The 25321-nt window shown below is 37.9% G+C and overlaps 2 protein-coding genes across 3 annotated transcripts; one reads left to right on the plus strand and one right to left on the minus strand.

Annotated features, from left to right (window-relative positions):
- Nucleotides 1-1368: 1368 nt before the first annotated feature.
- On the plus strand, nucleotides 1369-14995 carry tbc1d10c (TBC1 domain family, member 10C; the record flags this gene model as incomplete). Its single annotated transcript, XM_079893082.1, has 10 exons — nucleotides 1369-1464; nucleotides 1762-1874; nucleotides 2397-2493; nucleotides 4902-5009; nucleotides 5716-5822; nucleotides 5929-6043; nucleotides 7371-7436; nucleotides 7524-7713; nucleotides 9925-10085; nucleotides 11948-14995. The coding sequence occupies exons 2-10, from the start codon at nucleotides 1762-1764 to the stop codon at nucleotides 14993-14995; spliced, it is 4005 nt and encodes a 1334-aa protein (XP_079749208.1). The 5' UTR covers nucleotides 1369-1464.
- On the minus strand, nucleotides 12816-24794 carry rad9a (RAD9 checkpoint clamp component A). Of its 2 annotated transcripts, XM_079893100.1 has the most exons (12): nucleotides 24721-24794; nucleotides 24440-24593; nucleotides 24192-24262; nucleotides 23973-24095; nucleotides 21117-21231; nucleotides 20554-20653; nucleotides 20355-20461; nucleotides 20170-20276; nucleotides 16417-16481; nucleotides 15761-15868; nucleotides 15470-15671; nucleotides 14410-15374 (listed from the first exon to the last, which is right to left on the minus strand). In XM_079893100.1, the coding sequence occupies exons 2-12, from the start codon at nucleotides 24510-24512 to the stop codon at nucleotides 15252-15254; spliced, it is 1194 nt and encodes a 397-aa protein (XP_079749226.1). In that variant the 5' UTR covers nucleotides 24513-24593; nucleotides 24721-24794; the 3' UTR covers nucleotides 14410-15251. The 2 variants fall into 2 exon arrangements, with proteins under 2 accessions (XP_079749225.1, XP_079749226.1); XM_079893099.1 differs by having other exon boundaries at nucleotides 12816-15374; nucleotides 24440-24768.
- Nucleotides 24795-25321: the final 527 nt, after the last annotated feature.

Consider the following 25321-nt stretch of genomic DNA (forward strand, 5'->3'; position numbering starts at 1 on the left):
ACACCGCATATGAATGGAACAGGTGAAATATCGAACTATATTTAAATGTTGTTGTATTTATTTGACCTTTTTTGTTAATGTTATTGCTTTACAGTCATTAGGCTTCTGATTGGTCAATACAGCTTCTTCTTTTTTTTTTTTTTTTAAACCTCATCAAATAACAAACAGGCATTATCATTGTTAAACGCAGCTGCAATTAATCCAAGCAGCATACATTGAAAAGAAAAATATTAACAAGAAATAACCTACAGACATATATAAAAACAAATTATAACAATTAAATTAAACTTAAAGTCACCATGAAATCAAAATGGACGATAGGCTACTTGTTTTTTATGGAATATTACAGTTTATTATAAATTATTTATCCCTACACATAATTTTTTTTTTATTTAGGCCTATGTGTGCCCTCTTAATCCCTCCCTCTTGCAGTGACATCTCTTTTCCTCTCTGATGATATGTTTACTGGCGTGAGGGTGGGACAACCTGTCACTCATATCAGATCGACCAATAGCTTTCTAACTGTGCTAAATCACAAAATACCTGTTCACCATATACTGTGCAGATCATTATTTTTTGTACATTTCATTTACAATTTAAAGTTATTTTTTTTACATAACTAGCTGCCTAACTTTGACAGTAAAGGTACGGTCACCTTTACTGTTTTTGCAACAAATTTTCACTGGTGAAATCCATTGATTTCAATAGGAATCCCACAATTTGGAATTTTGCATGAGGGTGCAGATTTCGCAACAAGTTGGTCACATGATTTGAAAGTGACTTCTGCGTGAGCTGCGCTTCATACATCCCTACACTATTGACAATAAACAATGAACCTTTCGCCCATGAAAATTCTCCAAAATATCACTAATGTGTTGTGACTGCACCTTGGCCCAGTTCGCCATAACACCTGCTGAGTTGTGAAATTGTTATCTATAAGGGGTTTGAGGAAGAATTTTAAGTTTTGTATGAAACATTTCTTCTTTTTTTGATCTATTTATTTTTAAAGTGGCATGAGTCATTTGGAATATATCTCTTTTTTAAAACAGTGACAGATTATCAGAAAGTATCCCCCTTTATCTGCCTTCTAGTGCTGTAGAGTAAAAGTATTCAATGTAGACTCTCAATAAATATGAGGTTAGAATAGTTGTACATGAAGTATGGCATCATCACGTCGCAGTGCACTAGTGAAACTGCACTCTCACTTCCTCATGATGGTTCAAGAAATCACTGGCCTATTGGATTTTCATAATAAAGAAAGACCCAACCTGCAACGTACAATCCGTTTCCTCCAGCCATAAGTGATTCAAACACACACACGCACAAAACCACACACACACACACACACACATGCACGCATGCACAACCGCACACTAGCTGACTTTACAGCGGAAGTCTTAGTCTCAGTTGTCTTCCCTCCCATCAGAGGACAACTGCACCTTTCAGTGTGGCAGAAGCGTGAAGGTAACGTTTGCTTTATTGACCTTTTTTGCACAACTGTGTTTTTCTATTGTTCTATTGTATTTGTGAAAACTCCCTGCCTATTGTGCAATAGCAAACAGGTTTTAATTTCAGATCAATTCATACTACAAGTTCTTTCTTCTACCAGAACTTTGCCATGTATGTTGTGTCGTGCAGCTGAAATGGCGCTTGTTTGCTAACCTGAAATGAAATTGACATAGAAATCCATTCGTTATCAAATGTGACATCATGTTTCTGGATGTATCTCTCTCTCTCTCTCTCACACACACACACACATAGATGTCTGTTAAAACGGACCACAGCGAGGATGAGGAGGGGACTCATGGGCCGGAGGTCACGGTCTTGGAGACTAACCGCTTTGGCTTCATTCTAGGAAATGGAGAAACTGACAGGTCCGTGTTGATGTCCGTTCACTCACGTCTATCACAGCTTAGAGCTTGGGTCGAGGTTGATTTAAGTGTTTATCACTCCCAAAAAGCCCTAGTTGAGCACGGTGTGTGTTATACAATGTCTGATCTGTGGTCAAGGCATTTTTTATCCTGTGTTGTATTGATAATTCAGTCATAACTCACAATCTTATAAGCAGCCGTTACCTTTTGCACCTCTTACTCTAGTTTTCTCCTTCTCAACATCCTGTCATGTTGCTATAGAGATATCTGGCCTGTCAGAGTGTGGTTTCCTGTTTTCTGTGTGTTTGCCTCTTATGACACTTATGCTTTGCACTGGTATGGAGACGTCTTTAGTGAGAGTGAGTTAGGAAGCAGGGTAGAGGTGTGTGATTCTTTGCTTCATTGGAAAATGTTATTCACACTGACTGCACAGTCCCAGTCTCATTGCACTGTAGTTAAGACTGAATATGCTGCAGTATAGTGGTGTAGTATTGCTGACTGTGTGTGTGTGTGTGTCGTTGACAGTGACGGTCCATGTCCAGAGTTAGTGAGACATCGAGAGTCCAAATGGCTCAGCCTCATGACTCAATGGGAGCAAGTCATGGAGAAAAAGAGCAACAAGGTGTGTCTATCTGGCTGTTGTTGACTTGTGTTTGCATATTTTAACAAGAATGATCATATATACATCTGGCACATTTAAAATATTACGTTAGGCGCCCACCCATCATTCTGATATTTATTGAATATTCTTTCTATATCTACACTATAGAAAACCTCATAGAAATGTGAGGAATTCGTATTTAGCATATATTAGACTTTTACAATTCACATGGAAAAGCATGGAAAATTGTCAAGCGAAATCAAACGTTGTGGTGGTGGCACACCACTTTTCTTCAATTTTTTTTAAATCAATCAACTTTATAATCGTGCAATGATATAATGAGTAGTCATGTGGCAATCCCTTGTGAAAAAGAAGTACACTTTAGCATATTTTTAATACGTAAGGGATAATGTATAGCGAGGCGGTTGTTATAGCGAATAACAACCACGACAGGCTTCGCGTCGGGGTCTTTAATCAGCCTGAAGGGGTTGTTATTCGCTATAACAACCGCCTCGCTATACATTATCCCGCTTATTACATGGCTACCTACAAAATAAATAAATAATTTGACACAAAAAATATTGATTTAAAAAGGAGTTTATTGATTTAAAAACGATTGTATTGCTTCCGCTAAAGAAAATAGTCCGTTCCGCGTCCTAGCAACGCTCTGTTTTTCATGGCAACGGTCTGTTATACTTCGCAGTGGTCTGTTATCAAGAAATAACACACCGCATTCTACATTGGAATTCAACCAAGCCATGTAATAATTATCAATAATATACTTTGTAAAAAAAAAAAAAGTTGTTTCAACTTAAAAAAGTTGTACTAAGTGACAACTTGAATATTTGAGTTGACTAAACTTAAAATTTTATGGCAGCATGAACACACTTTTTTAAGTTGAAACCAACTTTTTTTTTTACAGTGTACTATTATGTGTAGTATGTAGTATATGTATTATACTTATGTTTAGTACAATATATATATATTTGAATATTAAATTAAAATGTATTATTGTGGAAATGTATAAATGCATCGCTGAATGTGTTTTTGACTCACTTATGTATTTAGTACATATTTATATATAATTTATGGTAAACTAATATATACTTTAATCTTTCTGTTTCTCTGCATGTCATGAATTTGTATGACAATTTGTCATTACACATTTGTAATAATGACGTTGCATTTGAATAAATGTACAATATTTTAACTGTAAGTGTAATATTGAATAAGACACTACAGTTATGATTATAATCAAGTACTTTACATGTGCTTTAGTATGTTAGTCAACACATCAAAATAAGTGTACTTTTAAAGCATGCCAAAATATTAATAAAACAATGATTTAAAATGTACTTTAAAGTAATACTTTCAAATCTGACATTATTACAGTGTACTTAAGTGTGTTAAGAAACAGTCATGTACTCTTTAAATACACTTAAGTGCATTTTATTTCATTACTATTAGATTGCCTTCAAGGACAGTTTTTAAACATATATATTTAAGATTTGAAACACTACAAGTGCACATTCAATACAATTCAGAGCACTTCTTTTTCACAAGGGGCAGTGTAACATTTGTAAGTTTAACAGCTGTAGATTGTAGAAGGCTATTTGTGGAACTTATAAATTGATAAATCAGTAATGAGTTACTGTGTAAATAGCCCAGCTGTTTCACAAGCCTTCACTGGTCCATTGGAAAAAGAGTTTACTGTTTGAATTAGACATGGTGAAAAAACAATGCATCGAACTAGTTTTGAAAATAAATTTATTCAGCTATTTCTGATCGTAATGATTCTTTGAGCATTGATTTTTTCAGTTGATTAATGTGTGAAACCTCATATGTCATTGTCAGTGGGCCCACATATGATACAGGATGTTGAATGTCAAATACTGCAGGCTGCAAATGAGTGCCAAATTCCTCTATATGTAAGATTTGGGATCATCTTATTTAAATGGATCACCCAAAATTGTCATTACTCACCCTCATGTTGTTCTTAACCAGTATGAGTTTCTTTCTTCTGATGAACACAAAAGAGGATATTTTAAAGAATGTTGGTAATCAAACAGTTTACGGCACCCATTGACTTTTTTCCCCTACTATGGAAGTCAGTGGGTGCCATCAACTCTCTGGTTACCAACATTCTTTAAAATATCATCTTTCGTGTTCAACATAAAAAGAAACTCATACAGGTTTGGAAAAACTTGAGGGTGAACAGGTAATGACACAATTTTCATTTTTGAGTGAACTATCCCTTTAACGCATTTGGGTAAGTTAACTATTAAAGAAATGCTTTATCAGATTTTTTTCCCCCTTTTTTCTGAATATGTTAAAATTTTGGATTCATTTGCAGTCAAAACAGCATTTAATTGTTAGCATAAGTTTTACAATGGCCAGCCACATCGCTCAGCTCTCTTCCTTTGTCTCAGGTCAAAGGTCAATGTCAGAAGGGCATCCCAGCATCTGTCAGGGCAAAGGGCTGGCCTCTACTCTGTGGTGCTAAGGATAGAAAAGACAAAAACCATGAACTCTACAAAGTAAGTGATTGGTTGTATTTGTATCATGTTTTTATATTCGTATACACTGCCTGGCCAACAAAAAAAAAAAAAAAAAAATGCTGTTTGATTTTAAATAGGCAAATGCTTAAGAGTCTGTGATTGGATCATTATTGCTGTGATTATTATGTTTCTAACATGGTTTGGAGGATCATGAAGAATCATTTGCACACATGAATTGTCTCCTCTGAGTCCTTAAATTCAGCGAAAGTCTTTGGGATGTGCTGGAGGAGACTTTACAGAGCGCTGGACTCTTGCATTGTCAATACAAGATCTGGACCAAAAATTGATGCTGGAAATAATGCCGCGTTCCAGGCAACCTGTAACCCGTGTTTTTCCAACTCGTAACTGGGAGTACATCGATCTAGTACGAGTTCACGGGTGGGAAGTCACGGGTTTGACTGCCGTTCCAGTGCACTTTCACGGGTATAAGGTTGGAAAAACACGGGTTACAGGTTGCCTGGAACGCGGCATAACATCACAACATTTATTTCCATCAAGAGGTGCATCCATTTTTGGTCCAAGAGTCAAGAATAACTTAGGGTTAGAAGAGCCAAACATAGAAAATGTTATAAACATAATAATCACTGCAATATTGATCCACTATTTACTCTTAAGCATTTGCCAATTTAAATTAAATTTTTTTTTTTGGCCAGTCAGTGTATAAGCCCTGTTTGTTCTGTGTTAGAATCTAGTCGAAGCTCCAGATCATCATGGATGGACCGATATCATCAAAAGAGACACAGACAGACAATTTCCCTTCCACGAGATGTTCCAGTCCAAAGACGGCCATGGGTACTGTCCTTTCCCTTCCCGTGCTGAATGCAGTGTGCTCTGTAGCATTATAAATCACTACGTTTCTCATTCTGTGTCTGCTTCCGTCTGGTCTCTGTATGAGTAGTCAGAAGGACTTGCTGGAGGTCCTGAAAGCGTACACTCAGTACCGTCCCGAGGAGGGCTACTGTCAGGCACAGGGTCCGGTGGCCGCGGTCCTTCTGATGAACATGCCTGCTGAGGTACCACTCCTGTCATGACTATACAGTACATGACACAGAGCTACTACAGAATAAACAACCAAATAATACGCAAAAGGCGGCACATTCATTATGTACACTACCGTAAAAAAGTTTGGGGTCAGTAAGATTTTAATGTCTTTGAAAGAAGCATCTTATGCTCAGCAAGGCTGCATTTATTTGATCAAAAAATACAGTAAAAAACAGTGATATTGTAAATTATTATTGCAATCTAAAAGAACTGTTTGAATGTATGTAATTTATTCCTGTGATCAAAGCTGGATTTTCAGCATCATTACTCCAGTCTTCAGTGTCACATGATCCTTCAGAAATCATTCTAATATGATTATTTGATGCTCAAGAAACATTTATTAGTATTATCAATGTTGAAAACAGTTCTGCTGATTCATATTTTTTATAATAATTTAAATGGTAGCATATATTATGGAAGCTTGTTTCCGCCACAGAATAAAACATTTTAAAAGATAATTGCAACTTTTTATCTCACAATTGCGAGTTTACATCTCCAAATTTAATTCTGACTTTATTTCTCAGAATTGCGAGATATAAAGTCAGAATTGCATGAAATAGTCGCAATTGCGTCATAAAGTCAGAATTCTGACTTTTTTTCTCGCAATTGCGACTATATCACGCAATTCTGAATTTATATTTCGCAATTCTGAATTTATATTTCGCAATTCTGACTTTATAACACGCAATTGCGACTATATCACGCAATTCTGACTTTATAACACATAATTGCGAGTTTATATCACGCAATTCTGACTTTATAACACATAATTGCGAGTTTTATATCACAATTTATATCACAAAGGGAAAAAAAGACCGACTTTTTTTTTTTTTACCTCAGAATAGTTTATATCTTACAATTCTGACATTATAACACGCAATTCTGACTTTATATCATGCAATTCTGACTTTATATCTCCCAATTGCGTATTATAAAGTCAGAATTGCGTGAAATAAAGTCGCAGTTGCGAGAAAAAGTCGCAATTATCTTTTAAAATGTTTTATTCTGTGGCGGAAACAAGCTTCCATAATATATAGATCAAATTAAGAGTTGATTATGGATAATTTTGCAAATGAATACTACACTACCTGTCATTTTTTATTGCATTTATATACAAATATGCATTGATACACATTTCAAACAGTAGTGTACTACCATTTATTACCACATGACCTCATTTTGTGATTGGGATCCATCATCCAGCTATTATTCCAGAAATTATATGCATATGCTACTGCAGAAATAGTTAGCATTGAATGCTAGCATGACATTGCGTAACTGATTGTCTTTCTGTTTAAGGAGGCGTTCTGGTGTCTGGTGCAGATTAGTGAGCTCTACCTCCCTGGATACTACAGCCCTCTGCTGGTACGGCATCTTTACAGTAACCATGAAAATAACGGTTAAATGTGCATGAAAATTGATAGATACACTTTCATTATCCTTTCTCTTTAGGAAGGTGTTTTATTCGACGCTGCTGTTCTCTCAAGTGTGTTAAAAAAGCTGTGTCCAGCTGCACACAAACACCTGCAGAATCAGGGGGTGGAGCCTCTCATGTTTGCCACTGATTGGCTGATGTGTCTGTACAGCCGTCACCTGCCTTTCAACACTTTGCTCAGAGTCTGGGATCTCTTTTTCTGTTATGGTTTGTTTTCAACTATATATTTGCAAGATTTAAAGGTGCACTAAGTAATTGTTAGTTTGACTGTGGTCTTAAGTCGGGTGTACACTGTGCGATTTATAATAGTCCTTCGCGACTGTTGATTGTCAGACTGTACGAACATGATCCCCGCTGTAAGCCATGTCACGCTGTAGGATCTCAGTTGTCTTCAATGTCAAACTGTACTTGAGTCAAGATGCGTTAAAAACGGACACGCACACAAGAACGTCATCAGGTTCTGCGTGGTCCTATTGGTTTTTGATTTGATGGTTGTTGTTGAAGTCAAAGTGCAGGACTGAGCCTCAAAACTTCTGACACTGCCGGAATTTCGTCGGAGGTAAAAATTGGATTGCAATGGTCATTAATCAGCTGTCTGCGAACATGTCAAACTAGCGATCAGAGACTTCAGATTTAGGCCCAGGATCATAGAAACCATTTAAGATTCTCAAAATTGGTCTCCGACGGCCAAATAGTGGCCACAATTGTACAGTGTGAACCTGGCTTTAGAAATTATACTGACACTTAGATGATGAATTACTCGATGCTTAGATGCCAATTTTGCTTACAAATAATTCCCTTTTTACAAAAGTATTTGTCACCCACCCTTATTATTCTGCAACAAAAAGTGTCATACAATTGGAGCTTTACTGTGATTATGTACGTAGTATCAAAATCATTTTAAGGCAAGTCAGTTGGCTTGTCGGCCATCTTGGCAAAGCCCCTGGTCAGCTACGAAGGGAGACAGTGCCCGCCCACTTTTTCAATGGTTCAGAAAGTTTTTTTTTTCTTTTTTCATTCAAGTCTTTGTTAAAGAGTTGTAATCTATGGGCCAAACCAACCAGCAAGGAGGTCAATCACAACATTACAAACTTATATTTGAAGAAAAAGGTGAAACTGAAAAATGTTCCAAACTGTTTACTCAATGGCTTTAGTGAGGGAAATAACCACAATCCCATGAAGCATTGCAAATCACAATCGAATTAAAAACCATGGAGAAATATAAAACTTAATTTAAGGATATTTATTATATATAGAAACGCTATAATTTTCTTTTTTTTATTGCAAAATGTGCACATATAAACACATATTTAAGAACAGTAGTCAACATTTGAAGTGGATCACAACCTTTCATCAAAGTTATACATGAATTTTGAACAATACCCGTTCTTGTCTTAGGACAACTTTGATGACCTTTTTTGATCCATTTCAAATGTTAACGACTGTAGTTAGGGAGTAGCGTATTGACACTGAATCAATTTCGTCATTCGCAGTGCTTCGTGGGACTGTCAGAGACTTTTGGCACAATTTGCTTGTTGCAATTATCTTGAGTTTTTCTGTAGAATCATGGGTAATGTAGTTTTTAACCAATAATTCTGCTGTTAAATACGAGCATTTAAAAAAAAAAAGTTAAAATAATGTAGAGCATTTATCATCGATTAACAACCTCAGACCTTACTGAAGGTCTGTTTTTAAAGGTTTATAAGTTATCGTTCAAAAACAATTTCCCTATTGAGAAAACAAATGTTTTTACTTCCAGAAACCAATGGTTGCACTCTTTTCTAATTATGCAAGTACAACTCAGACCTGCTTGATTAACATATGTTAAATATCCAATGATATTAAAAAAAACATATTGTCTCATCTAACGGACGTGTGGGACTTGCATTCCTACCGCCACCATTTTAAGCAGTTTAAGACCATGACAGAGGTCAGAAGCATTTATTTTTGGCTCTCATATTAGCAGATTAATATGGAAGCTTGTTTCTGCCACAGAAAAAAACAATTTAAAAGATAATTGTGACTTTTTATCTCACAAATGACTTTTTTCCCTTGCAATTGCGAGTTTATATCTTGCAATTCTGAGAAAAAAAGTCTGGATTATGAGATAAAAGGTCGCAATTGCCTCTTGTATTTTTATTCAGTGGCGGAAACAAGCTTCTGTAGATTAGAGCATTTTAGTTTCAGAGTTCATTTAGTTTCAGTGCTGAATGTATTTATGTTTAGCCTTGAGGTCTCCATCCTGTTTCTCTCCTTCAGCTCTGTTACAAGGTTTTATACTAACACTTCTGGAGTTCATAATTTGTCAATTTAATTCAGTCACCCTATATTTTGCTGTAAAATACTTAGTGCACCTCTTTTTTGTTGACCTGTTGGCATGAGTCCATGTGGTGACCACAGCTGGTGTGTGTGTGGCAGGCGTGCGTGTTTTGTTTCAGGTTGCTGTAGTGCTGGTGCGGCGATGTCTGGGAGAGGGGCGACAGCGAAAAGAGTGTGATGGACAGATGGAAACCCTGGAGCGACTGCGAGGTGTTAAAGAGCGTGTCCAAAATGAGCAGACTGATGCCTTTATCCATGAGGTAATATCACTGATATTGTATTTCAACTAATCATTATTCAAAGACATAAAAATAACATGATTATACTAATCATATTCAAAGACATAAAGGCCTGTTCACACCAAAATGACTGTTCCGTGCGAAAATCCGGTGCGATAAACATTTTCATTTGATGAATGATGGTTATATTTAGACTAAAATGAACATTCGCATGCTGTCAATGCAACGGATGTTTTTACGGAGAGGTGTTCTCATCTCTCAGAAACCTGAACAAGCAATAAGATTTGTGCTTTTGACCATATGCCCAGAGCCGCCTCCGTTACATAAAACCATGACTTGTTGGCGCCCATGAAAGGACTATCTTGGTATGTTACAGTAAACAGCATACAGAAACTGTATCGTCAGAAATTTGGTCCTTTCTCAAAACCAGGTCTCCATTAAGACCCCAACTGATCCCATTGAGAATGTTTAATGGATACAGTCGCCTGATTTCAATTCCTACATAATCACATTATATGTCATTAGGGCTACACTGCCCGGCCAAAAAAAAAAAGTTAAATTGGCAAATGCTTAAGAGTAAATATTGGATCATTATTGCTGTGATTATTATGTTTCTAACATTTTCTATGTTTGGCAACAGCTCTTCTAACCCTAAGTTATTCTTGACTCATGCCTTGTCAATACAAGATCTTGACCAAAAAAAAATGGATGCACCTTGTGATGGAAATAAATGTTGTGATGTTATTTCCATCAAGAGGTGCATCAATTTTTGGTCCAGATCTTGTATTGACAATGCAAGAGTCCAGCGAGGGCCATAGTAATCGATTGTCGAGTTCACGCGCATAGGTTTAGTTACCAATGATCACGCGCGTGAACTCGACAATCGATTACTATGGCCTTCCACCGAAAACAGGATGTAAACAAAGGTATGAGCGCTGGCTGAATTAACTTCGTTTTTATTAATATCTCTAACATCTACTGCAGTCAGATCCACCCGTGTTCACTCGGAAGGAATCACTCACATTTTCTGTGCACTTGTAATGACACTTAAAGGATGTTAAGAGGCTAAAAAGCAGGCTTACTACTTGCCCTATTGAAGTCAACAGGGTGCAAATTTTAAAAATAGAATAACTCGGTGTAGGCAACACCGTTTTTTGTCATTGTTCTCTGTATTGACAGCACTCCAAATGTACAAAAAAATGAGCTCAATGTTAAAATTGACCGGAGTTCTCCTTTAAGCATTTTCCTATTTAAATCCAAACAGTGACTTTTTTTCTTTTTGGCCGAGCAGTGAATGTTATAATGACCATCAATGTTTGTTTTAATTAGCTTATACATTAGGATAGCATATAGACATCCGATTAGCCTGATAGCTTCGCTTATACACCACTCATTTGTTCTACAACCAACGAGGCGAACCGGGGTAACCGGAGTATTTATGTTTTTCTACAACTGGCACCTACTGTCAGAGAGTGAAACAGAATTTTCATTCCGGACATCTGCTGTTTTTCAATCATTAAGGTGCGTCCACATTTAGCGTTATTTAACAATTTTTCACGGGCAAAATCCAGTCATTTCAATAGGAATCCACGCGTCTGGGAAATTTGTGTTTTCCCCAAGCAGATTGTCGCATTGAAAAACAGAAAGCTGATTGGTTTGACAGTGATGTGTGAGCTTCATACAAGGTTACACTATTTACAATAAACAATGGATCTTTTTTTGTCCATGAAATTTAGCTAATGTGATTGCACATTTAGACTGAAAAGAAAAAAAAAGAAAAAAAATCGCATGCAAAAATTTTCATTCCAATCATTTCTGTTAATGTGAACAGGCCTTAAGTCCTGTTAGATTTCTTTACTCAAAAATACTGTTACACCCCTTAGGTATGTTCAGTGTCCCTGTCCCTGTCGGACCTGCAAAAACAAACCGAGAAAGAGCTGGAGAAATGGAAGAAAGACAGACCGAACTCGACCTTTGACCCACGAGGGCGCTGTTACGGATACCGGATGGCATGGGAAAGAGTGCAGGATAAACAAAAGGAACACGAAAAGAAGGAGCGACAGAAGGGGAGCCTGATTATTCCTCTAATGCGCTCACATTCTTCTCTTTCTCCTTCGGTTCTGCGCAAGAAATGGAGGAAGAGGAGCAGTAAGACTGACACAGAGGAGTGGGATGGAGGAGGAAGAAAGTTCTCAAGTAGTCTGATGGAGGAGAGCGACGAAGAGGAGATGAGGAGGAGGAGGAGTGTGTGTGGTATCGTTGGGGAGCAAAGGGACAAACGGGACAGGCTTGCAGATGAGCTCTGTACACACAAACACAAAGACCACAACACACATCCAAACATCTCAGTGGTGGTGTCCTCGAGTATCGACTCTGATGTTTTTGAGAAAGAGCACACAGAGGCATCTTTAAACCAACAGAAAGATAATTCAGCAACAACACAAGCTGAGGTTGAGGAGACACACCATCATGAACAGAACACAAACCAAGATGAACCGAGTACAGAAACGCAAGGACAGCAGGATGAGCAGAATATAGAAAAAGACAGAGGTCAAGATGAAAAGAGCAGAGAAGCACCAACAAATCAAACCGAACAAAATACAAACAATCAGACATGTCAAGAAGAACTGACTGTGGAAGAGAAGACTTTAGAGCCAGAAGAAAGTTCACCTGTTGAAACACCACAGGAAGAAGATATACAGACTGTTTTAAGTAAACAGGAAGAGGAAACACAGCCAGATAGCAACATCCAGGAAGTAGAAATACAAACAGAACACAGTGAACGACAAGAAGAAACAGAAGATAGGTTGCCAATTGTCATAAAACCGGAAGACAACTTGCAAAATGAGGAAAGTATCCCAGAGAAAGAGGTACAGATACAGATACATGTTGTCCAGGAAGAAACATCTAGCGATCAACATGAAGAACATGAACATTCAGAAAGGCAGAAAGAAGAGGATTTGTACATGCACACAGTGACAGAGGAAGATGAAGAGCCTGGTGATGTAGATGGGGAGGAAGGTTTTCAGCAAGAAGAGTTTAATGTTCTCCCTGAGGAGACAAAGGAAACCAAAGAGATAACAGAGCCTTCAAAGATGTGTGAGGAGAAAGATGACAAGAGATTGGAGGAAGAAAGACAAGATATAAGCTTAGAAGAGAGAGACAATCACCCATTGCAAACATCTGAAGCATCCTTCTTACAAACTGAAGAAGAGAGTGAAACTGAGTATCCGGAGAGATCAGCAGATCCCGTACAGCAATCCCAATCAAGCGAGCCGGAGCACAATGACATGGATGCTACCGTTACATCCGAAGAGTTAGTGCACTGTCCAATGGATTCCACTGTGAAGGATACGGTAAGATCTGGCAACCCAGAGCAGATTGAAACAGATCCTGCTGATGGCACCAACACCCTTGAACCAGATGCAACAGTAGCATCAAGACACTCTGAAAACAGTGACAAGGATGCTGCCGCTGTTCCCACATCTAGTCACAAAGAAATCAGTGAAATCAATCTCGAAAATAGTGAAGAAATTAAATCACCAGAATCTGAAAATACAATATGTTGTGAAGTCAATATAACTGAAGAATCGAGCAACCTCACACACAATGCAAAGGATGATACTATCCTCTCAGAAAGAAGCAATGAAATGCATGTTTCTCCAGAATCTGACAACCCTGAAAGCAACACCATAGATTGTACCACTGAACGTGGCAAAGAAAGCAATGCTGTGGAAATTGCTGTTGAATCTGGCAATCCAGAGAGCAGAAAAGTGCCTGTTGCAAGTGAATCTGGCAACCCTGAGAGCAATATAGTGGATTCTGCTATTGGCAATCCTGAAAGCAACGTGACAGATGTTATCACTGAATCTGAAAAAACAGAAAGCAGTGAGGTGGAAATTGCTGTTGAATCTGGCAACCCAGAGAGCAACACAGTGGATTCGGCTGTTGGATCTGGCAAACCAGAATGCAGTGATGTGCATGATAAAACTACATCTGGCAACCCAAAGAGTAATATAATAGACTCGGATGTTGGGTCTGGCAACCCAGAATGCAGTGATGTGCATGATAAAACTACATCTGGCAACCCAGAATGCAGTGATGTACATGATAAAACTACATCTGGCAACCCAGAGAGTAATATAATAGACTCGGATGTTGGACCTGGCAACCCAGAATGCAGTGATGTACATGATGTCGCAACTGAATCTGACAACCCAGAGACCAACAGAGATCATGTGACTGCTGGATCTTGTAACCCTGAGTGTAATACAGAGGATTGTGCTGTTGGATCTGGCAATCCTCATGACAGTGAATGTGCAATACCAGGAAACAGCCAAGGTTCAGAGTCTCCGTCTTTAATTCAATCTTCAAAATCCCCAAACCCAAACGTCCCGCCAGCTCAGCTCCGTGTCCGAAGGACTTCCAGCTCGCGGGTTTCCTATCCCACAATCCTCTCTGAGGACACCTTCAGAGAGCCACAGCAGCAGGAACACATGCCTTCAGAAAATATGACACACACACTTACACAAGACACACAAGCTCAGCCTAGCTCACCGACAAAGTCAGACAATCCAAAACGTCTGGGTTTGTTCCGTCGCCTCCGTGGGGAGACCAGTAAAACCCCCATCCCCAAAATCCTCATCCAGGACTTTAGCGAGAAAGAGGAGAAACTGACGGCGAAAGAGAGGAGGCGGCGGAAGAGGGAGAAAGAGCGAAAAGAAAGGGAAGAGAAAGACAGAAAGAAACGAGAGAAAGAGATGGAAAAAGACAAAGGAAAAGAGAGGAAAAAGCCTCAGACACGAGGGAAGAGTTTCCAGGTGCTCAGCAGGAAGTGCGTTGACGACGTCGTGTCCACAGGGAACAGCGACTCTCAGACTCAATCTCGCTCCAGGAGAAACTCGGACCCTTTTTCTGACAATTATTTCTAAATAATCAGAGACTTGATCAATCAAATATTCACATTTCACAGTGGGAGTGAGATGTTTTAATGTGAGCTGTGCAATGATTTGACGTGGCTTGTTATATTCACTGCTTCATCTCTTGGTTTAAACCCATTATTATTTTGATAGAAAAATAAAATCAGGAGGAGAAGTGTGTGTGTAAATGTCTTTAGCAGTCTTTGTGAGGCTGCATGTGGGAGTCTCTTTCCACACCGTTCACTTCTGAGTTCAATCGACGGGGCGGTTATGATGTTTCTGCCTGATTTTCGTCTTCGCTGTCACTTGCGAGCACTTCCTGGCTCTGTATCGTCTGATTGGTCAGCTGAGACGGCGTGGGCAGAACTGAACCGAAGAAAAGTGAACAAAACTGAAAGAGAAGAAGGCAGGGATAAATAATCAGTGAGATATGGGCATTAGGTTTTATGTTTTTAAACAAATGTTTCATTTAAAAGATTATAGTACCTTTTTGTTGGGAGGTCCTTCTGCAAGTGCTTCCTCCTGCTCCTCTTCGCTGGCTGGGTGCATTCTGTTATTGGTGGGGACAGGGTGCGGGGGGGATGTGGGTACATGTGACGGTCCAGGAAGTTCGCTGGTCTCCATGGCGATGAGAAATGAGTCCATGTCGTCATTCATGAAGTCGTCTGTTGGTTGCTCGGTATCAGGGCTGAGGGGGAAAACGATAAAAGTACCAAATAGAAATGAATCTAACGTTTATAGGATTGATTATATTCCATATTTCATGATCTGACGTACTGTTTTGTGTTGGATTTGCCGTGGTTCTTTGGATGCGAGTCCTCTGACAGTGTAGCGAGGACAAAATTAGCCTCCAGAACACTGTCTGTTACACTCAGGATTACTGGACTTAAACACAATCACATACACACACACAGGTGAGAATACACTGTGATACCATTTTTAAACATACACACTACTGTTCAAAAGTTTGAGCTCAGTAATATTTTTAAAAGAAATTAATTATTTTATTCAGCAAGGACACATGAAATTAAACATTTATAAATGTTACAAAAGATTTCTATTTCAAATAAATGCTGTTCTTTTGAACTTTCTTTTCATTAAATATCACTGATTCCACAACAATGTTGATGACAGCACAACATTGATAATAATGTTTCTTGATCATCAAATCATCATATTAGAATGATTTCTGAAGGATCATGTGACACTGAAGACTGGAGTAATGATGCTGAAAATTCAGCTTTGATCACAGTAATACACTACATATAATTACAAATATTAAAATATTATATTAAAAAACTAAAACAGTTATTTTACATTGTAATAATATTTGAAACTTTTCAATGGTAGTGTACATATAATTTTTGATCATTTTGAAAATTAAGTGGATAAAACGTGAATTTGGGCTAGTTCGTGAGCAAATATAAACTAACCTGCCTGGCTCATCAAAATACATAGAGATTGGAAGACCAGATGACTCAGCAAATACAAGCAAACCCTGATGGAAAACCAGAGGGGAAAAAAGTAAAGCTATAGCATTCAATGGCAAACATCAAGGTTAAATACATTAAGGAGAAACAAAAAAGACAAAATCAAACGTTAAATTTGACACCAATGAAGTTTTTACTATTACAAATGTACCTTTTCTTGTGCATGATTAATCAGGGCAAACTAATTCAAAAAATGTAAGTCAAATGTAGGAGGATGTAGGGCAAGGGCAGTTTTAAGGTAAAACGCGAAACCATAAAAATGATGATGACAATTTAACAAAAGTTTTATAAAATTATGAATCTCACATTTCAACCTTCAAAAAAATTATAAATGATTATAATAAGAAATAATAATTAGGGCTGTCAAACGATTAATCGCGATTAATCGCATCCAAAATAAAAGTTTGTGTTTACATAATATATGTGTGTGTATGGAGTATAATTATTTTCTATATATAAATACACACACATGTATATATATTTAACCCTTATGTGCTGTTGGGGATGTTTTCATCCACTATGGGGTATTTTTGAGTCTAAATTTGGCCATAACTTTTTCTGTGTTTCAGCAAATGGAATGATTTTTGGTGACAAATCTTATTTTGACACATATTTTGGGAAAATGCTTTGAAATTTTTCAAAAACTCAACAGTACACTGTGGGCAAATTTACTACCCTTTCGTTATGTTTGTGGCTGAAAACAGCCACTACTTTAAACTGCTGTAAAAATTTATCAGATAAATATTTTTTTCAAATTTTTTTGCATAAATCTATTAATCAACCTCAGTCCTGCTCAAAAATACTAAATGTTTAAAAAAAATTCAGGATTTTAACTCTTTAATTGCCAAATTTGTAAATGATGTCACTGATTTGGGAAAAAAACACACACAAAATGACTCATTTTCAATATAAAATGTGATTGTGGACTGGATTTTTTTTTACCTTTTATCACAGTCTTGGACATGTCAAAGATTAGAAACAACATTGGTTTTGATGCATTGTTAGTTTTTGTGCAGCATCAGATTTTAACTTTTTCTCCCTCATTTACTGTTCGTGGCTGTTTTTGCCCCATTGACTTCCATTATAACCACATTTTTTGATTGCAAAGCCATGACACCATATAATCATGCATTTTTGATTGTTGGTGGTTTTCCCTGTTGGGAAGAGGTAAAATTGGTCATTTTTACTGTTGATAACCGGGTGGCACCATTAACCCTTTAGATAGGCCTGTGCCAAAAAAAGCTTAGTTTCTGGCTTTTACATGGAGTTATATGGAGTATAACAGCATAATAAAGTGTGTGTGTGTGTGTGTGTGTGTGTGTGTGTGTGTGTGTGTGTGTGTGTGAACTCACCTTGATGCGTCTGAGAAAATCAAAATATGCACCTCAGCTCTCAGAACTGCATGGAGTAAACAAAAACAAAGTAAGTGTATTTATGCACCTGCTGCCTTTTGATGGTGAGAAATGCAGACTAAACAAAAACAAAGCAAGTGGATTTAAACGCGTGCATGCAAGCCTGCTGGTCATTTGATGGTGAGAAGAGCAGCAAGCAACATGAGAAAGGGCTTGACTTGTAGTGAAGTTTTAGAGATGATTATGCAGCCTGACCCCTCCAGCGAGCTGCAGGATGTTTCGTCTTCTCCCTCTGACACCACAGACTCAGGAGAGTCAGATCCTGATTTGGATGTGGCACCCTCATCATCCTCTCTAGCTTCCACTGAAGGCGAGGAGGATTCGGAGGATCCTGGATCTGGGTGGATTGGGAGAAACGGCGAAGTGTGGTTTTCCACCAACGCGGAGACAACTCCCTTTCTTCAGCCTGCCAGAGGCGTGACTCCAGGGCCGACGCGCTATGCCTTCGCAAGGGTCCAGAACATGGATTCCGTGTTCAATCTGTTTTTTACGGAGGAGATGATTGACCTCATTGTCAGCATGACTTGCGTCAACACATACATGTTTGTACAGTCATACAAACATGTATGACTATGCCTTGTGATGGCATAGCGCGTCGGCCCTGGAGTCACGCCACTGGCAGGCTGAAGAAAGAGAGTTGTCTCCGCGTTAGTGGAAAACAACACTTCGCCGTTTCTCCCAATCTACCCAGATCCAGGATCCTCCGAATCCTCCTCGCCTTCAGTGGAAGCTAGAGTGGATGATGAGGGTGCCACATCCAAATCAGGATCTGACTCTCCTGAGTCTGTGGTGTCAGAGGGAGAAGACGATACATCCTGCAGCTCGCTGGAGGGGTCAGGCTGCATAATCATCTCTAAAACTTCACTACAAGTCAAGCCCTTTCTCATGTTGCTTGCTGCTCTTCTCACCATCAAATGACCAGCAGGCTTGCATGCACGCGTTTAAATCCACTTGCTTTGTTTTTGTTTAGTCTGCATTTCTCACCATCAAAAGGGAGCAGATGCATAAACACACTTACTTTGTTTTTGTTTACTCCATGCAGTTCTGAGAGCTGAGGTGCATATTTTGATTTTCTCAGACGCATCAAGGTGAGTTCACACACACACACACACACACACACACACACACACACACACACAATCACACACTTTATTATGCTGTTATACTCCATATAACTCCATGTAAAAGCCAGAAACTAAGCTTTTTTTGGCACAGGCCTATCTAAAGGGTTAATGGTGCCACCCGGTTATCAACAGTAAAAATTACAAATTTTACCTCTTCCCAACAGGGAAAACCACCAACAATCAAAAATGCATGATTATATGGTGTCATGGCTTTGCAATCAAAAAATGTGGTTATAATGGAAGTCAATGGGGCAAAAACAGCCACGAACAGTAAATGAGGGAGAAAAAGTTAAAATCTGATGCTGCACAAAAACTAACAATGCATCAAAACCAATGTTGTTTCTAATCTTTGACATGTCCAAGACTGTGATAAAAGGTAAAAAAAAATCCAGTCCACAATCACATTTTATATTGAAAATGAGTAATTTTGTGTTTTTTTTCCCCCCAAATCAGTGACATCATTTACGAATTTGGCAATTAAAGAGTTAAAATCCTGAATTTTTTTTAAACATTTAATATTTTTGAGCAGGACTGAGGTTGATTAATAGATTAATGCAAAAAAAATTGAAAAAAATATTTATCTGATACATTTTTACAGCAGTTTAAAGTAGTGGCTGTTTTCAGCCACAAACATAACGAAAGGATGTAAATTCTAACAATGCACAAGGGTTAAGAAAAATGTGTTATTTATATATAAAATATTTATATATAATATAAATGATATATAATATATATATATACACAGTATATACATGCAAATATTTCTTAAATATATACATGCATGTGTGTGTATTTATATATAGAAAATAATTATACACCGTACACACACATATATTATGTAAAAACAAACTTTTATGTTGGATGCGATTAATCGCGATTAATTGTTTGACAGCCCTAATAATAATACATTTTATATATAAGCGCCTTTTACGACACTCAAGGTTACCGTACAAACTTTCTTAAAACCATCAGTATAACAACAACAGAGAAAGCATACTATAATATTCAATGCACAGCCCAAAAAAAAGTCACTGTTTGGATTTAAGAGTCAATGATTGGATCATTATTGCAGTGATTATTATGTTAACAGAAATATGTCACACTGTGCTAGATGTGTTTTCTTTCTTTGTGTTTGAATATGTGTGTGAGTTCACACTCACCCTGAGCTCTTTGAGGCAGAAGGTGATGCTGGTCTGAGTGCTGATGGCAAAATGATCAAACTCCTCCGAGCTCAAACACAGTTCGGTCATCATCGCCCGTGACGGGTCTGAGAGAGGAAAAAACGTTGACTTGACTTGATTTGTTTTCTGCATGGCAGCAGAATGAAGTCTGAAACCACTGATACCTGCGTCGTCCTCGACGTGGTTCCTGAGCCACACTCGGTCGCTGCTCACTGACAGAGTCACCTCCTCCTGAGATGGAGGGAAATGCAGAACCGTGTCCACCATCAGCCTACAGTAAACAACAGAGCATCATTAAACACACTCTGAAAGGAACTGCAAATGGGTTGATATTAATATCGAGGTATTAAGATTAATGTAAACCTGGGTTGAGCTTGTAGCACGTTTGCACAGCTTTCTTTATCAAACACGGCCTGCAAACTCTCACAGTCCTGAAAGGACAAATTATGTGTTTTCAAGAGCCCTGTAACAAACACACAGTTTAGTTGATCGTACTGTAGAACATGCCGTTTCTATGCAAGATTTGTAACAAGTTTATTATGAAATAAAATGTATTTGTGTACAACACCATAATAAAGGTTAATCAAGTCAAGTAAAATGTATTTGTGTAGCGGTTTGCACAATACACATTCGTTCAATGTGGCTTTACAGAAAATCATGATGTTAATGTGTATAGTATTTTAATAGCAGATTAGAGATTGGTGATAATAGTTTACATTTTGTAATGATACAAGCCATCAAGCTGTTGAGATTTGCTATATAGAATATATTGCTTTACGTGAGTCTACTGTATGTATGTTGATAAGTTGGATATACATCATTTATATATTCAACTTTATATAGAGAGCTTTGTGATGATATAGTTTACATTTAATCCAACTAACTAAAAGCATGTAACAATGTTGTTTTTAGGGGAGCGTTTTTACCGTGTTTACAGTGCAGAGTTATGGTCAACCGACTCTTTTCACTGTTCAACTGAATACGGCACTTTTCTACGGAGCGATCCAGAGACGACAGGGACTTGAACACAGCCTGAACACTCTGAAGAACACAAGAAAAAGACAAGAAGATTTTACATTCTGAAGCTCAAACGTGCTGCGTAACACGAGAATGAACCTCATTGGTTCTCGCACATCAAGCGAACATGCTTGAGCTTCCGTTTACCACAACTGATGTGTGAGTTGATGAATGTTTATATGTGAATAAAAGACTAAATTCAATCCGTTCATCATATAAAGTGATCGAGTCTCTGCAGAAAATTTGTAATAAACCGCTCAATTCATATGGATTAGTTTTACATTCTCTTTATGAAGTCTCTGAAAAATGGTAGTTGCGCAACTGTCAATGGAGGGACAGAAAGCTCTCGGATTTCATTAAAAAGATCTTCATTTGTATTTCGAAGATGAACGAAAGTCTTATGGGTTTGCAACGACATGAGGGTGACCCTTTAAAATAACTCTTGAAGAAACATCTCTGATGTCATGTTTACTGCTGCGAGGGCGGGACAAACTGTCACTCACATCAGATTAGGGCTGCACGATTTGGGAAAAATGTCATATTGCGATAATTGAGGTCAATATTGCGATTTGCGATATAATAAAAAAATGGTTTCATGAGTCAACTTGCTTGGTTCTCAAGGAAAATAAATGCACACACAGATTAGTGATAATCAGCCTAAAGAAAAAAGTTCTTTAGTTAAGAGCAGTGAGTGTTTTTCTCTGTTCCCTTTAGTGACAGATTTTTTTTTTATTGCATTTTAACAAGAACAAAACATAATTTACATACAAAAGTACATATAACCATACATGTCAGGGGTAAAGAAAAATAATAATAATAAAAAAAAGAAAAAAAAAAGAAAAAAAGATGAACTTTAGGACAGATGTAATTAGTGGCTACTGTGTACTGTCCCTTTAAGACCAGCCGCTGTCAGAGACGCGGATCTCACACGCGCCTCATTCTTTCACGAGTCATCACAACTCTTCATGTTCATCATAAGACTACTCTTATGTTATTAAGACACTCGACAAAAAGACATTTTGGCATAATTGTGTGTGTTATTGTTCGTTCAAGCTCGAAAAAGAACTGTATTCTGTCATGCTGTTTTGTGCGCACGCACGATATTAGCGCGAGTCTTTCTGTCTGTCACTGTCAGGACGTTCACAGGCAGCGCGTTCATTTTGGCATACATGTGTGTTGTTCGTTCTACCGCGAAAGAGAATTTGATACTGGCGCGCGTCTATCTGTGTGTGTGTGTGTGTGTGTGTGTGTGTCAGGAGGACATTCACAGGCAGCTCGTTCTTTTATGTCTTATCGCGCATGAATGGTTTAAAAGCATTTGCTATAAGTGCGTTAACAGCGCTAATTTGTTTATTTATTATAAAATCGCAGCATTTTGCGTCATATAATCGCGTAGGCTTGACATCGCGATTGCGATTGCGATACGATTAATCGTGCAGCACTACATCAGATCGACCAATAGCAAACCACAACCATCCAATCAATTCCCCATGGGCAAAATCAAGCTCCGCCCTACATTTTACTTGTTTCACTAGGATATACATAACAAAACACTATAGCAATCTGTTTCATGTTGACTTTAAAATCCCACCGGTCACAATAGTGACAGTAAAAAAATGTTTCATTTCTAAGGCTATAAAAATGTTACTGAATGATCTATCAATGCATTTCCAGCAGATATTGAAATAATAAAGGGTCTCAATGAAATATGTGCAGTGTCGCATATTTACTGTAAATTGTCACATGACCAGAGCTGTTTACTTCCTGTTTGCGCCAAGAGAAGAGGATGGCAGCAAGAAAGCTCCCAAAGAAAAGGGTGGTAAAGTATGTTAACATAAAGATAGGACATAGATTTTTGGTACATATCATGTTTAAGGTGTCTAGTATTGATATTTGCAATTACTCAACTTTGTTTAATGTGGTCATAGAACTCACAAACATGTCAACGGCAACAATAGTGACCGGTGGGATAACCCATTGTATCTACATACTAATACACATAGACTAACTGTTCTACCTTACTTTCTACCTAATTTTACACACACACACACACACACACACGGTCACGCCTCTTCTGATGTCTGATCTCCACACACACACACACACACACAGACAGAAACTCAAACACACACACACGGTCACGTCTCCTCTGATGTCTGATCTCCACACACACACACACACACACACGGTCACGGTCACGTCTTCTCTGATGTCTGATCTCCACACACACACAGACACACACACACACACACACACACACACACACACACACACACACACACACACACACACAGAAACACACACAGACACAAACACACATACACAAACACACACACTCACACATGGTCACGTCTCCTCTGATGTCTGATCTCCACACACACACCCACCCACACACACACAGACACACAAAAACACACACACAAAAAAAACATACACACACACACACACACAAAAACACACACAAACACACTGCACAGGTCAAATAGACCTATATTAAATCAATACAATGGTTGATACAACACAGTATCCCACCGGTCACAATTGTGACCGATCATATAACACACTTTTTCACACACTTTTCCATGAAAATTGCAAAAAATTATGATTGATTGTTTCAAAGGGATACTAATGTCTGGGAAAAATTTGGGATTAAATGGGTTAATAGATAGACACATTATAGTGTATACGTGATGCATTGACAAGTATTTAGTTCCCAAAATGTAGAGGAGCTGCAGAGATGTTATGAACAGAACAGGAAATGTTACCTTGATGGCTATTTTGCAGCGAAAGCTCTGGTCTGAAGGAGCCTGATATTTCTGGAAGAAGAGAGGAGACAGCAGGAAGCAGGCAAAGGCTGACCGGGAAGAGTTGACCGACCGAAGGGCCAACTAAAAACACAGAACACACACAAGTCACAATATTTCAACAGCTCACATTAGTCTAACATAAGCACACAATCATAAACACTGGAAAGAAACACATACCCCATCCTCCACAGGCTCCAAATACAGCTCCTCTCCGATTCTTGACAGCGAGTGTATGGCTTTTGCTAAAACTACAAAAAAAGTGTGCATGACTAAACTTCTGTTCATAAAGCCATTTTATAGTTTTATTTTTTATTTTAGAGCAGGGGAAGTTCACACAGGAAGCGTCTATGTATTAGGTTTAACGTTAATTATAATATAATTTTGAAAAACACGTCTCGTCCTGTGTGAACGGCTTCAGTTATTACCTTTTACGTTTCCTCCGGTTGCAACACAATCCATTATATTTTGCTTGTCAACAATATTATTTTTAAACAACATAAATTATTTACATTAATTTTCCTCCGGCTCAAGCTGGTGTATTTGTCGGATCACGGAACCGGCCACATGACGCCAGTGGCTCTTAAAACGCAAGAAATTGAAAGTAAAGATAAGTTTAAGAGCTGTTATCTGTTATCGCATAACATAAAGTACATAATTCAGACAACGGTAAACTTGTTAGAAGCTGATAATTCAAGAATTTGTTTACTTCGAATCCGACATGTGGCGCGTATTTTCTGCACTAGCCAATCAGAGGGAGGTATCAGATACAGTTGTTTGCGTCATAACAAAGCGCCCAAAAGAAGGCTCCTCCAACTTGAGCATAAAATTGCGTAAGGAAACTGCTTGCTTAAACATCAAAAACAGGTTCTGCAAGATCCGCTTAAAGTTAAATGACAATAAAATAAAATTAATCATAATACTTTATAATTAGTTTAAATAAGAATAGAAATAAACAGCTGTTTGATAATTGTCATCTTGTTAACAGCAACATCACATGGTAAAGCATGAAAAGAGGATCACTCTCTCTTTCTCCAAAAACCACAGTTCATAGTGCACAAGAAAAACTGAAGACCTTAGGTCTATTATATTTTAAGGCACATACTGCATAGTGAACATTGACTATTGAATTTTGAGAATGATCTATAGTGTGTGTTTTAGTGGAAGTTAACATAACGTATTTTAGTTTGAGGCATATTTTCTTTTTTGCCCTCAGCAAAATTTAGTTTGACCCGCTTGTTAATCTGTCATTGAAGTATTTAAATCAACATTATTCTACATCATTAATTTCTTATAGCCTAGTTTTGATT

Source organism: Squalius cephalus (assembly GCF_949319135.1).
Source record: "Squalius cephalus genome assembly, chromosome: 14".
Classification (NCBI taxonomy): domain Eukaryota; kingdom Metazoa; phylum Chordata; class Actinopteri; order Cypriniformes; family Leuciscidae; genus Squalius; species Squalius cephalus.

Bases quoted from the DNA above. Each gene is read 5' to 3' on its own strand.
- rad9a (XM_079893099.1), bottom strand. From the start codon at position 24,512: ATGTTGTTTAAAAATAATATTGTTGACAAGCAAAATATAATGGATTGT. The intron at 20,277-20,354 runs GTATCAGTGGTT...TTCCTCTCTCAG, and splicing joins CCACGTCGAGGACGACGCAG to ACCCGTCACGGGCGATGATG. The intron at 15,869-16,416 runs GTTAGTTTATAT...ATTGTGTTTAAG, and splicing joins TATTTTGATGAGCCAGGCAG to TCCAGTAATCCTGAGTGTAA.